This window comes from Schistocerca americana, chromosome 11 (assembly GCF_021461395.2).
Source record: "Schistocerca americana isolate TAMUIC-IGC-003095 chromosome 11, iqSchAmer2.1, whole genome shotgun sequence".
NCBI lineage: Eukaryota > Metazoa > Arthropoda > Insecta > Orthoptera > Acrididae > Schistocerca > Schistocerca americana.
In genome coordinates this window covers 20,724,530-20,740,535 of record NC_060129.1, presented here as the reverse complement: position 1 = coordinate 20,740,535, position 16,006 = coordinate 20,724,530, and the positions used below count along the sequence as shown (strand labels likewise).

The 16,006-nt window shown below is 42.2% G+C and overlaps 1 protein-coding gene across 1 annotated transcript in view; it reads right to left on the bottom strand.

Moving 5' to 3' along the window:
• The window catches only part of LOC124553955 (ankyrin-3-like), a 98,262-nt gene that overhangs the window by 11,770 nt on the left and 70,486 nt on the right, over positions 1–16,006 (bottom strand). The window contains exon 4 of the mRNA XM_047127968.1: positions 12,803–13,075. Coding sequence (XP_046983924.1) covers positions 12,803–13,075 — 273 coding nt within the window. The remainder of the gene's footprint in view (positions 1–12,802; positions 13,076–16,006) is intronic.

The following is a 16,006-nucleotide window of genomic DNA, read 5'->3' as shown; positions in this document are numbered from 1 at the left end:
TCTTAAAATGGAATGTAACTGTGCAGTTTGTGGTGTTGTACTAATAAAAAATGAGTGGCGTCCCATATAAACAAAAATACCGGAAAATTTAGTTATTCACATAATATCAATTTCGCTAAGAGTTTCTTACAGCCTCAAGATTACGGATTCACGACCTACGTGCAGTTTTCTGCGCAGGGGACAAGTACTGTAGAATACTGTATTTTGGCAAACATTTGTTAGAACTGAACACATTCCACTCAGGGCGATGGAAGCAAATAGGCACCTCGCTTGTGCGGCAACCTTAGTACAAATGAGATCAGTGACTCGTCGCCTATGGTAACACAGAGGAAATACGAAGGAGAGAAATTTTCGGGGGGAGGGATTTATCGTACGTACGTATGTATCACCCTCTCTCTCTCTCTCGCTCACTGTTTTTCAACTCGCCGTAGTGCATTTAACATTACGGCCATAAACTTCATGGCTAATTACTGAACACAACAATTTTTTTAAAAGTATCTTTTAAGTAGTTATCCTAAATTCAGAAATTGAATTCTGATTTCCCTGTCACTGTGTTTAAATAATTCTGAGTATATCTAAACGATCAAAAGATCATATAAAACAATCTCAGAATTACGACAGTGCAAGATTGTCACAAGTGTATTTAGGTGGAAAATACAGCTTTAATTTTATTTGCGTGTTTATAATACTGGCTCGTCGCATTGCTAATTCACTTAGTGCTTCAGGTTTTGAGATTTCTTTCATTTAATTTTCAATATTAAATTTTCATTAATATGTGACTTCAAATTTTAATGACGGTAGCTATTGTGCTACGTAAGCTTCCATCCATCTTGATTCCAGGTAGAGCACTGAATATTAACTGTAGTAAAGTAAATTCATTTCAGTGACTGTCAAATTACTTCTGAACGAATAAAGTTAAATTGCTCCTTCAGAGCTGGAGATCACAAATGTTTGTAGCAAAAGTATCATTTCCAGACGGTCTGTCCTACAAAAAGATTATACCAGTCTACAGTCTCTTTGCTGCTGTGGTGAGGACAAAACATAGTTTTCTATGGATTAACATGTAGTGTGCGGAAATGCATAAAAATGTGTTTCGTAGTTGCTTACTGCATCTGGCTTTACATTCTGTCATTTCTAACTAGTTAACTGTTCTGCTGGCGTCATGGCCTTTTACTTTATTGTTTATTGTGTAGAACCAATATTTTGTCATCAGTGTTATTATTTATCACACGTGCTTGCCTTGCTTGTCACATTGTGTTGATTATTATGGCGTTCAGTTGTTCATACCTCAAGAAATTGTGTTATGCTCCGTGTTATCTGTAGAGGCATGGGGAATAATATTGCGTTGTTTCCTTTTGCCAATCTGTATGCTGCTGTGTGTATTGTATTAGGACTCGTCTGATTTTGTATTTTGTGTATCATAGCTATCAATGTCTACAATTTTAGAACTGTGGTTGCTCTGTTACTGCACATGCTGTTCACATTTGGTCAAGAACTTTTGTCAAATAGCGCTGGTAAAACACACACACACACACACACACACACACACACACAAGCTAAAACCTTATAATCATCTGCTAAATAGCACATCAATCTACCTTTTTATGAAATACAGCAACGATTGTACGTGGCATGAATTCTACAAGACCTTGGTAGGTTTTGGGACTATGCACGGATCAATTCCCATACATATTGGGCCGGTTGTTCGTTGGCAAGGAGTTGGCACCCAAGAGCATCCTATGTGTGTTCCACTAGGTACAGGCAAGTCGATTTTGGTGGCCACGACATGAAATTTGGTTTCCTATCGTCCTCTTGAAAGAACTGTTACACGATTCTGGCTTTGTATAATGAGCTTTTAACCTGCTGGATCATGCTATCGCTGACATAGATGTAATCAAGCATCAAGGTGTGTGGATGGTCTATGATATACCACATTGTCAACTTTAGTAAAATGATCGTTTTGGTCCTATTTTTCGCCTTTCAATAATTAACAATATCGCGTTCTATTCTGCACTGATTAATTTAAAAGATGTTAAATAAGCTCACCGTTGGTAGTACAGGTCTGTATGAGTAAGATTCAGATGCAAAATGCACGGTCTTTAATTTTAAAGTGAACTGTGTGGGCAATGCAGTCATACTGCAAAACTACCAATCCACTCTCAGATAGCTACATTTTTTCTCATAAATCCAACTATATGTGACTACTACCATTGGTAATTGATTTAAAATATGTACTTTAGGTTGTACAGAAGAATGCTGAAGATTAGATGGGTAGATCACATAACTAATGAGAAGGTATTGAATAGAATTGGGGAGAAGAGGAATTTGTGGCACAACTTGACGAGAAGAAGGGACCGGTTGGTAGGACATGTTCTGAGGCATCAAGGGATCACAAATTTAGCATTGGAGGGCAGCGTGGACGGTAAAAATCGTAGAGGGAGACCAAGAGATGAATACACTAAGCAGATTCAGAAGGATGTAGGTTGTAGTAGGTACTGGGAGATGAAGAAACTTGCACAGGATAGGGTAGCATGGAGAGCTGCATCAAACCAATCTCAGGACTGAAGACCACAACAACAACAACAACAAACTTTAGGTTGGAATTTCACAAAAACTGCTCCATGATGAACAGAAAACTGTACTTAGAACACCTACAAAACTCTGTCACCTGCTCGGAGGCAAGGCACACTGCACCACACGCATCTCCACTCAATCACACCCACAACAAGACTGGCCAGATTTTCTGATTATTGCATGCAGGTGCATTAACGTTTAGGCCACATGAGAACACCTGCACTTCTCTCCAACTTTCATTGTGGCTGATGTTTTCGCCCATGATATCCAAACACTACCATTAGAGATTCTCAAACACATTGTACTAAGATGAACCAAGGTTTCCCACTAACTCCTCTACCCATTGTTGCTATTCACACATACCCCATGGCAGAAACTCTCATACTAGTGTATGGAAATCAGTGGTGGGGCGTCTATGAGAAAGACTGAGTCTCGGCTCAGGGTGTGGTCAGATAGACTGAAGGTTAAGGTGACTGCCTGTGATAATCAGGATATCTGGGCACAAATTTAACACAAATTTTCAATGGTCACTATATATATAAATGTTGATAAATGTCAGTTAGAGAAAATTCAAAGTATATTTGAACACACATTCAAAACAAGCCATACCCTCAATCCTGTGTCGAATATTTACTTTTTGTTCCTCCTACTCCTTTACCCACTTACTCTTTGTTCATCATTTATTTCTGAGAAACTGTATGCACTTACATCCACAATTACTCATTTACTTGAGATCTAGGTTTTGTTGAATCGTAATTCAACAAAACCATGCTTCGACAGACATTTTCTTTGGAAATGAGTTGTAAGATAAATAAGTATTATTGAAAGCAGAAACTGCACACCAATGAACGAAGAATCTTTTGAAATGTATATGCTTCCTATGCCACATTTATCATATAAGAGCATTTCAATAATTCTGAACAGAACATATTGTTCACTGTGAAGCCAGAGAAACTATCTGTCTTATGCATATCTACTCAAATGATGATTTCATGATACCACTACTCAAATACAATAAAAGAATATATTTTTCCAAGATCTGTAACTTGTGCTTCATTCATAAACTAAAAAACCAGGGATTCAATTTTTTCCTGTAACACTTAGTTAACACCGCAGAATGTGGTACCACATGTGCAAAAAGTGTTTAAACAGTGCTGCAACTCACTGCACGCGAGAGACAATTGCATCATCAGCTGGGGGTGTGTGGTGGGGAGTTTTGGGTGGAGTAGCTGTGGCAGGAGTCCGGCTGTGGCCACTGAGAGGCTGATGGTGACTGCCAGGGATGGGGCCACCACCTGTGGTGGCCAGCGCACTGCGCAGAGAGAGGTACTGCATGGGTGAGTCTATTCACATAGGGGGTGGGGGTGTATAGGTGTCTCCACAGTACAGGCAGCACTGCTGAGGGAGTGTTTACAGGGATAGTTGAACACACACTCTGAACAAGAATAGTTTGTCAGTTAACATGAATGATTTTATAATGAACTACCCAAAAAATTACCACCTCAAAAAAGAATTACACGATTATACACAGGAAATAGATACACACACACACGCACACACACACACACACACGCGCACACACACACACACACACACACACACACACACACACACACACACGCGCGCGCGCGCGCGCGCACACACACACACACAAGTAAAAAATGAAAAATATCAAACCGCAACACAACACACACAAAAGACAGACAAACACACAACGACAGTTGGCAACACTACACACTGAAAAAACACACATATTGATCACATGCAGCTTTACTGTATGATTAAATGATGATGGCGTCCTCTTGGGTAAAATATTCCGGAGGTAAAATAGTCCCCCATTCGGATCTCCGGGCGGGGACTACTCAGGAGGACGTCGTTATCAGGAGAAAGAAAACTGGCCTTCTACGGATCGGAGCGTGGAATGTCAGATCCCTTAATCAGGCAGGTAGGTTAGAAAATTTAAAAAGGGAAATGGATAGGTTAAAGTCAGATATAGTGGGAATTAGTGAAGTTCGGTGGCAGGAGGAACAAGACTTTTGGTCAGGTGATTACAGGGTTATAAATACAAAATCAAATAGGGGTAATGCAGGAATAGGTTTAATAATGAATAGGAAAATAGGAGTGCGGGTTAGCTACTACAAACAGCATAGTGAACGCATTATTGTGGCCAAGATAGGCACAAAGCCCATGCCTACTACAGTACTACAAGTTTACATGCCAACTAGCTCTGCAGATGACGAAGAAATTGATGAAATGTATGACGAGATAAAAGAAATTATTCAGGTAGTGAAGGGAGATGAAAATTTAATAGTCATGAGTGACTGGAATTCGAGAGTAGGAAAAGGGAGAGAAGGAAACATAGTAGGTGAATATGGATTGGGGGGAAGAAATGAAAGAGGAAGCCGCCTTGTAGAATTTTGCACAGAGCATAACTTAATCATAGCTAACACTTGGTTCAAGAATCATAAAAGAAGGTTGTATACCTGGAAGAATCCTGGAGATACTAAAAGGTATCAGATAGATTATATAATGGTAAGACAGAGATTTAGGAACCAGGTTTTAAATTGTAAGACATTTCCAGGGGCAGATGTGGATTCTGACAACAATCTATTGGTTATGAACTGCAGATTGAAACTGAAGAAACTGCAAAAAGGTGGGAATTTAAGGAGATGGGACCTGGATAAACTGAAAGAACCAGAGGTTGTAGAGAGTTTCAGGGAGAGCATAAGGGAACAATTGACAGGAATGGGGGAAAGAAATACAGTAGAAGAAGAATGGGTAGCTCTGAGGGATGAAGTAGTGAAGGCAGCAGAGGATCGTGTAGATAAAAAGACGACGGCTAATAGAAATCCTTGGGTAACAGAAGAAATATTGAATTTAATTGATGAAAGGAGAAAATATAAAAATGCAGTAAATGAAGCAGGCAAAAAGGAATACAAACGTCTCAAAAATGATATCGACAGGAAGTGCAAAATGACTAAGCAGGGATGGCTAGAGGGCAAATGTAAGGATGTAGAGGCTTGTCTCACTAGGGGTAAGATAGATACTGCCTACAGGAAAATTAAAGAGACCTTTGGAGAAAAGAGAACCACTTGTATGAATATCAAGAGCTCAGATGGCAACCCAGTTCTAAGCAAAGAAGGGAAGGCAGAAAGGTGGAAGGAGTATATAGAGGGTTTATACAAGGGCAATGTACTTGAGGACAATATTATGGAAATGGAAGAGGATGTAGATGAAGACGAAATGGGAGATAAGATACTGTGTGAAGAGTTTGACAGAGCACTGAAAGACCTGAGTCGAAACAAGGCCCTGGGAGTAGATAACATTCCATTAGAACTACTGATGGCCTTGGGAGAGCCAGTCATGACAAAACTCTACCATCTGGTGAGCAAGATGTATGAGACAGGCGAAATACCCACAGACTTCAAGAAGAATATAATAATTCCAATCCCAAAGAAAGCAGGTGTTGACAGATGTGAAAATTACCGAACTATCAGTTTAATAAGTCACAGCTGCAAAATACTAACGCGAATTCTTTACAGACGAATGGAAAAACTGGAAGAAGCGGACCTCGGGGGAGATCAGTTTGGATTTCGTAGAAATTTTGGAACACGTGAGGCAATACTAATCTTACGACTTATCTTAGAAGAAAGATTAAGAAAAGGCAAACCTACGTTTCTAGCATTTGTAGACTTAGAGAAAGCTTTTGACAACGTTAACTGGAATACTCTGTTTCAAATTCTGAAGTTGACAGGGGTAAAATACAGGGAGCGAAAGGCTATTTACAATTTGTACAGAAACCAGATGACAGTTATAAGAGTCGAGGGGCATGAAAGGCAAGCAGTGGTTGGGAAAGGAGTGAGACAGGGTTGTAGTCTCTCCCCGATGTTATTCAATCTGTATGTCGAGCAAGCAGTAAAGGATACAAAAGAAAAATTCGGAGTAGGTATTAAAATTCATGGAGAAGAAGTAAAAACTTTGAGGTTCGCCGATGACATTGTAATTCTGTCAGAGACAGCAAAGGATTTGGAAGAGCAGTTGAACGGAATGGACAGTGTCTTGAAAGGAGGATATAAGATGAACATCAACAAAAGCAAAACGAGGATAATGGAATGTAGTCAAATTAAATCGGGTGATGCTGAGGGGATTAGATTAGGAAGTGAGACACTTAAAGTAGTAAAGGAGTTTTACTATTTAGGGAGTAAAATAACTGATGATGGTCGAAGTAGAGAGGATATAAAATGTAGACTGGCAATGGCAAGGAAATCGTTTCTGAAGAAGAGAAATTTGTTAACATCGAGTATAGATTTAAGTGTCAGGAAGGCGTTTCTGAAAGTATTTGTATGGAGTGTAGCCATGTATGGAAGTGAAACATGGACGATAACCAGTTTGCACAAGAAGAGAATAGAAGCTTTCGAAATGTGGTGCTACAGAAGAATGCTGAAGATAAGGTGGGTAGATCATGTAACTAATGAGGAGGTGTTGAATAGGATTGTGGAGAAGAGAAGTTTGTGGCACAACTTGACTAGAAGAAGGGATCGGTTGGTAGGACATGTTTTGAGGCATCAAGGGATCACAAATTTAGCATTGGAGGGCAGCGTGGAGGGTAAAAATCGTAGAGGGAGACCAAGAGATGAATACACTAAGCAGATTCAGAAGGATGTAGGTTGCAGTAGGTACTGGGGGATGAAGAAGCTTGCACAGGATAGAGTAGCATGGAGAGCTGCATCAAACCAGTCTCAGGACTGAAGACCACAGCAACAACAAACAATTGATCACAAAATGGAAGGTGCAAGTGATATATGCTACGTGACAAATATGGGTGAAAGAACGCCATAAATCGGCCAGCTGAGGTATGGAAACTAATTAATACATCTCCAGGACCACACATATCAGTCAGCAGCGCTGTAAATCGTAAGTAACACTGAACGATAAGTTCACATTACGGAATTTGTGCTACAGTAGTTGATTCTAATCTAAAAAGAAAGAGAAAAGCATGACAAAATTTAATAGAGCAGCATAGTATATCTACCACATAATACGTTTATTGCGTCTATAAAAGGATAGATGTATTACATGCCACTGATGATGCTTCCCAAGTAAAAGAAGCGAAAAGCATATAGCAATAAACAAACTGCCTTCAATTAATTGCATAGGCGGTACAGACCACTACAAATTTCTAGATTATTTCTCCCTACAGATGGAGCTTATCATACCAAAAAACAAATTGTTCAAAATTAAGCACAAATAAAAGATAATTACAATGGCCCACAATAAATCTGGACTGGCAGAAGAATTTTTCAGCGGCATACATCACACAGAAATTAGAAGGGCATCAAACAGGCTGTCTCAGACCTTTAATTGTTCTTAACTGTTGTTACCGTAACACTATCATCATCAGACAGTGTTGAAAGTGTTTGTAGCTCACGTGCCAGGGAATGGGCTATAAGAGACACCGAAAATGAACTGGACAGCAAGTTTTGAACTTAGCTGGGAAGGTGCTTCAGAGGAAGTAGCAGTGCAGGAAGATGACGATTCATGACAGAATGGAGCCAATCCAGTGGGAAATTTAACTGACATTAAAACATTATTACACAGAAATGTAAATGCTGTACAATAAACGGAATTGATACACATGGGCCAACGATCACTGTTACTCAAGAGGTCGATGTGAGGCACGATCCAACAGAAATGATGAATCGACGTGTGTGTGTGTGTGTGTGTGTGTGTGTGTGTGTGTGTGTGTGTGTGTGTGTGTGTGTGCATGTGTGTGTGAGAGAGGGAGAGAGAGATGGCAATACAATCTGGTAAAGTGAGTTATCAGCTTACTACAGAAACAACGTCTAGCTTCTCATGACCATACAGATCTGAATGGGAAGTTATGTAACAAATTGACTTCATCACAGTCAGATGAACAGATACCAAGCAATATGGTGTGAAGTCTAAAAGACTGAAGAAAATTGTAACCAGGAATTACATTAAGTAGATTTTAAAAGTTATCAAGAGTATTTCCCGAATTTACTTTTGAGTAAAGCAGGTAAAAGTAAATTTACGTGCAATGTTTCAGAGTCAGAAATTCTCGAAAACACACCACTGGTGATGTGTTTCATTTTCACACATTAATTTTCATTTAACATAACGTTGAACAAACAAAGTTGCTTGAAGAGTTTAAAACAATGGCTACAGTTAAAAGAAAAATCGTCTTTGACATTGTAAACAATATCATCTCAACGTTTACAGTTCTTGAAACACACCATTGTGTACTGCAGACATATGCTTAAAAATAGTTGAAAAACATAGGAAATAAACGTGAGTGGGGCATACATACCTGTGATACAGTTTATAACAAAGGAGAGTGGTATGTATACATCTACTCAATACTGTCATCCCTATAAATGTATCAGCAGCTCCAGTATGTTGGATAGGGAAGATCACCTGCTGTGTCAAAGTAGAAGGAAACTTTTGATACTCTATGGACAGGATCTATTAACACCATAGAGAATTTCAAACAAGGAAGGAGCGTAGGGATTTGATGCTTGCTCTTCCAGGATTTTATATACACTACTGGCCATTAAAATTGCTACACCACGAAGATGACGTGCTACAGACGCGAAATTTAAGCGACAGGAAGAAGATGCTGTGATATGAAAATCATTAGCTTTTCAGAGTATTCGCACAAGGTTGGCGCCGGTGGCGACACCTACAACGTGCTGACATGAGGAAAGTTTCCAACGGATTTCTCATACACAAACAGCAGTGGACCGGCGTTGCCTGGTGAAACGTTGTTGTGATGCCTCGTGTATGGAGGAGAAATGCGTACCATCACGTTTCCGACTTTGATAAAGGTCGGATTGTAGCCAATCGCCATTGCGGTTTATCGTATCGCGACATTGCTGCTCGCGTTGGTCGAGATCCAATGACTGTTACCAGAATATGGAATCAGTGGGTTCAAGAGGGTAATACAGAACGCCGTGCTGGATCCCAACGGCCTCGTATCACTAGCAGTCGAGATGACAGGCATCTTATTCGCATGGCTGTAACGGATCGTGCAGCCACGTCTCGATCCCTGAGTCAACAGATGGGGACGTTTGCAAGACGGCAACCATCTGCACGAACAGTTAGGTGACGTTTGCAACAGCATGGCCTATCAGCACGGAAACCATGGCTGCGGTTACCCTTGACGCTGCATCACAGACAGGAGCGCTTGCGATGGTGTACGCAATGACGAACGTGGGTGCATGAATGGCAAAACGTAATTACTTCGGATGAATCCAGGTTCTGTTTACAGCATCATGAAGGTCGCATCCGTGTTTGGCGACATGCCGTGAACGCACATTGGAAGCGTGTATTCGTCATCGCCATACTATCACCTGGCGTGATGGTATGGAGTGCCATTGGTTACACGTCTCGGTTACCTCTAGTTCGCATTGACGGCACTTTGAACAGTGGACGCTACATTTCAGATGTGTTATGACCCGTGGCTCTACCCTTCATTCGATCCCTGCGAAACCCCACATTTCAGCAGGATAATGTACAACCGCATGTTGCAGGTCCTGTACGGAAACAGAATATGTTCGACTGCTGCCCTGGCAAAGCACATTCTCCAGATCTCTCACCAACTGAAAGCGCCTGGTCAATAGTGGCCGATCAACTGGCTCGTCACAATACGCCAGTCACTACTCTTGATGAACTGTGGTATCGTGTTGAAGCTGCATGGGCGGCTGTACCTGTACACGCCATCCAAGCTCTGTTTGACTCAATGCCCAGGCGTATCAAGGCCGTTATTACAGCCAGAGGTGGTTGTTCTGGGTACTGATTTCTCAGGATCTATGCACGCAAATAGCGTGAAAATGTAATCACTTGTCAGTTCTAGTATAATATATTTGTCCAATGCATACCCATTTATCATCTGCATTTCTTCTTGGTGTAGGAATTTTAATGGCCAATAGTGTAATTTGTTAATACCTACACAAAATTTCGTGTGTGTTGTAAAAGAGATTGTACCAAAGTAGAGCAAATATTTTGGGGTAACTAATCGACTGAGACGAGAAGAAAATGTGAAGGAAAGATAAGGCATTGTCTAGGACCACTCTAAACTGCCATGTTGTTGAGATGACTGGTTTGTTGTATTGTGGATCAGAGCAGTGGAGTGTGAAATGTTTCACTTGATGTTCCTTAAAAGTTATATCAAACTATACCCATACTGCTTGCGGGTAGTAAAATAATTTTTCCTCCAAAATGCCTGGCATACTGCACACACATACTAAGAAAATAAAAGACAATTACGGGACACAGAAAACTTTCCTACTGTCCTGCGCTGTAGCAGATATGTGCCTTGGCAGTCTGAAAGGAACACCAGCTCTAGATTACACTGACATATTGAACTCCCAAGTATGTGGTTTATGCTTCTGAGTCACTGAGTTTTAATATCCTCAACTGTGTACTAATGCAAAGCTATCCACTACTACCCGCATCTGGTGGGATGCTTGTGAAAGTTGGAACTGCAAGGTGGTGGCGATGATGATGATGATGATGATGTTTGGTTTGTGGCGTGCTCAAGTGTGTGGTCATTAGCACCTGAACAAAGTCCCAATTTTTACACAGTCTATTTTCTTTTCCACAATCCAATCTAGTAACTCTCACAAATAATGAGGATGATGATGAATTGATGAGGACAACACAACACCCAGTCACCAGGGCGAGAAAATCCCCAATCCGTCTTCGAATCAAACCAAGGACCCCGTGATCCAGAGGAAGTAACGCTAGCCCCTAGACCACGAGCTGTGTACTGTAAGGTAATAGGTTGATTATATGTGCAGAGATTCACCTGTCAGTTCTAGTTGTCATTTTGGCAGCTGAATGGGAACTGTGAGACATAAATGTGGACCCAATGTTGACAAAGCAATATCATTTACTAGAACTAAAAGTTGTGGCAAGTCAGCATTTACAGCACGGCAACGTGAGAAATGGATAACTATGAATACGTTGCTGCCCTCCTTGATTGACTCGTTTTCCAGCGTACTGCTACTTGGTACTGGTAAAGAGAGACGTACTTAATCCTCCCCTTCAGCTTGTGTTTATGTAGTGTGACACCATTTGTGGCTAGCTTACTGCCAGCGAAGTAGTGGCAGTGAGCAATTACTTTTTTTGTGAAGAACAATTACTTTTTGTGAGGACCTGTACATCATGCAGAGAATGGTTCAAGCACTCACGTGCACAGTTTAAAAACACACAAATTGCTTTGTCTATGAAACTTCCTGGCAGATTAGAACTGTGTGCCCGACCGAGACTCGAACTCGGGACCTTTGCCTTTCACGGGCAAGTGCTCTACCACTGGCAGAAGTGAAGCTGTGAGTACCGGGCGTGAGTCGTGCTTCGGTAGCTCAGTTGGTAGAGCACTTGCCCGCGAAAGGCAAAGGTCCCGAGTTCGAGTCTCGGTCGGGCACACAGTTTTAATCTGCCAGGAAGTTTCACATCAGCGCACACTCCGCTGCAGAGTGAAAATCTCATTCTGCTTTGTCTATGTCTATACTGAGCAGCACATCATCTTGCCCAAATCGAAAATGCCACCTGCTGAGTACACTATCAACATGATCTTTGTTCAGAAGCATGATGCCAAAACCCAAATAATGTGTTGTACACAAGTAGTATAACGGAAATAGTGACTACATATAAGGATGGATTGCTTCGAGGTTAATACAACCTAGGAAGCTACGAAAATATCGAGTTTTCCAAAACTTCTTTTAGCTAACTTAACTCCTAATGAAAACAGTTCAGATTAGAGATTCTATGAACGTGTTATGAGAAAGCAATGAAAATGTCGTGGACTATTAGAAAATTGCTGTTGACGATGGTCAATTTTATGGTACAGACCCATGTAAGGATAGAACTGGAAAATGCAGAGGAGTGTCTTGTTTTGTGCTTACCTAATTTCTCCAAGTGGCGCAGCAACAAGGCGAGTCACTTGAATAAAATGTTGAGGCTGGTTCAGCAATGCATCTGCCCAACCCTGTGTGGCCATTACCTGGACGTTGGCCTTCATGAAGGCGACAACAGCCACAGTTAGGTCAGTGCACGAATTCCTGATGGCGAGGACAGCTGTGGCCGCCACACTCTCTACGGTCAGCTGTGCAATCAGCTGATGTTCACACACGGCCTTTAGGGTCGAAAATCCGTACTTATCAGCAGCTGCAAGGAGCTGGGGGGCTATGCCGGGCAGCTGGGAGGCCTGCAGCTGGGAGGCCTGCAGCCAGCAGCTGCCTCAGCGTCAGTCCCTCCACGTCTGCGATGGTGACCTGGCCGCTGCTGGCCTCCAGCGTGTCGTGCCGGAACACGGCGGCGAAGACGGGGCTCCTGGCGGCCAGGACCGCTCTGTGCGCCACGAGCTGTGTCTCTCCAGGCAGCAGCGTTACCATAGCGCCCTGTCCAGCATCCAGAAGGGCGCCCAGGTCCACAGCTCCAGTGTCTCGAACCTTATTCATTGCAGACATTGTTGATGATACTGAAACACACCATCATTGCTCTTTGATCTTACACAGCACCTTCAACTATTGCACATGCACATGAAACCTGTATGAAGACACAGTTGGTAAATGTTGTCCACTGCAAGACAACTACACACATCAAAAAAAGTTTCTCATGACCCCAATTCCCAAAGCTCCTGAAGATAGACAATGACTGTGAATATTGTATCACAGACACAGTCCCTTAGACTGTTCAGAGATGTCACTAAACCTTCCCAAAGATGTAAACAACCATACACGAGCAGTGCCTATTAGACAGAGGGAGTCTGACAGCTGATCAGTTCCAGTCATTACATCAGGAAGGAGGTACACAGTTCATGTCATCTGTAGCTCAACCATGCCCAGACGGTCAATACCGCGGTTCGATCGCTTCCACATTGATATTTTGTGGCAGGAAGGGCTCTCAACCAGGGAAGTGTCCAGGTGTCTCGGAGTGAACCAAAGCGATGTTGTTCAGACGTGGAGGAGAACCAGAGAAATAGGAACTGTCGATGACATGCCTCGCTCAGGTCACCCAAGGGCTATTACTGCAGTGGATGACCGCTACCTACGGGGTATGGCTCGGAGGAACCCTGACAGCAATGCCATAAATTTGAATAATGATTTTCGTGCAGACACAGGACGTCGTGTTATGACTCAAACTGTGCGCAATAGGCTGCGTGATGCGCAACTTCACTCCCAACGTCCATGGCGAGGTCCAGCTTTGCAATCACGACACCGTGCAGCATGGTACAGATGGGCCCAACAACATACTGAATGGACTGCTCAGAATTGGCATCACGTTTTCTTCTCCAATGATTGTCGCATATGCCTTCAAACAATCGTTGGAGACGTGTTTGGAGGCAATCCGGTCAGGCTGAACGCCTTAGACACGTGGTGTAGCGAGTGCAGCAAGATGGAGGTTCCCTGCTGTTTTGGGGTGGCATTATGTGGGGCCGACGTACGCCACTGGTGGGTCATGGAAGACGCCGTGACGGTTGTACGATACGTGAATGCCATCCTCTGATCGATAGTCCAACCATATCGGCAGCATATCGGCGAGGCATTCGTCTTCGTGGACGACAGTTCGCGCCCCCATCGTGCACATCTTGTGAATGGCTTCCTTCAGGATAATGACATCGCTCGACTAGAGTTGCCAGCATGTTCTACAGACATGAGCCCCATCGAACATACCTGGGATAGATTGAAAAGGGCTGTTTATGGACGACGTGACTCACCAACGACTCTGAGGGATCTACGCGGAATCGCCTTGATGAACTTGTGGATAGTATGCCACGACGAATACAGGCATGCATCAATGCAAGAGGACGTGCTACTGGGTGTCAGAGGTACCAGTGTGTACAGCAATCTGGAGCACCACCTTTGTAGGTCTTACTGTATGACGGAACAACATGCAATGTGTGGTTTTCATGAGCAATAAAAAGGGCGGAAATGATGCGTATGTTGATCTCTATTCCAATTTTCTGTACAGGTTCGAGGAACTCTTGGAACTGAGGTGATGCAAAATTTTTTTTGGTGTGTGATAACACCAAGGTATCCTTTCTCTTCGAAACTGCTACCACAAGCGAACAGCCGAAAATCTACTACGTTTTGAGGAGTTCCCATTTTGTTGCAGCAAAATTATTTTGTACATGTTCTCAGAAAGGGCGTAGACATAATTTCCATATTTCTTTTGAGAGAGTGGTGTCACTTGACCACGAAGTCTTTCAGAATAGAGATACTAACAACGTCAGAAGGAACCGTAGTGAAACTTCATAGAACCACCGATGCCTGTAATCTGTCCTGTTATTGAGGAAATCGAAATTTTGGTATCGGAATTCGTATTATCCTGCTCATAACAACCAGTCAGGCATGTCTTGTAGGAGTTGGTTCACAAAGTAGACTTACCGTTTGCTACTGAAGTCTGGGGTGTCTTACCAGCAAATACTTAAGCAGGGTGACAGCCACAGTCAGACAGTAACTCATTCTCACCAATTCCAGAGATTCCTCGCAGACAATACCGAACCAGCCGTAGGTGAAGTGTTGAGTCTGTCATAGAGAATATGTCTTACAACTAAACTAAAACATATGCTGTCGTTTTATTCTGTAAGCCCCCTTTCCCACCATACGAGGAGAAGTAAAATCACCAATACAGAAGACTAATAATTGGGTTTCGCTCGCAGGCAATACAAGATAACAAAAGAGCGTAACTCACTTGTCATTCATGTCTGACTTACCAGTACCAGATTGCTCCTGTGATGTAGAGCTTTAAAAAAATATCAGAAATATGTGTAATTCTTTATAAGTACTTTCTAAACTTTCTCCTACTGTCAGTCACAAGATGGGAAGTTTACATTATGGTGAAAACCGGTAAAGAAACAAATTGACTAGATGTCTCAAATAATGGAACATTGAAATGGAAGTAACAATTCATCTCTATTTTGGGGAGACTTTAATATTTTAGGAAGAACTATACAAAGTTCCAGATGGTTCTGGCACATCAACATTCAACGCAAAAGGACGTACTTCTAATTCATGAATCACAGCCGTTATACTGGATTGTAACGTCGAAATTACACTACTGGCCATTAAAACTGCTACACCAAGAAGAAATGCAGATGATAAACAAGTATTCATTGGACAAATATATTATACTAGAACTGAGATGTGATTACATTTTCACGCTATTTGGGTGCATAGATCCTGAGAAATCAGTACCCAGAACAACCACCTCTGGCCGTAATAACGGCCTTGATACGCCTGGGCATTGAGTCAAACAGAGTTTGGATGGCGTGTACAGGTGAAGCTGCCTAGGCAGCTTCAACACGATACCAAAGTCATCAAGAGTAGTGAGTGGCGTATTGTGACGAGCCAGTTGCTCGGACACCATTGACCAGACGTTTTCAGTTGGTGAGAGATCTGGAGAATGT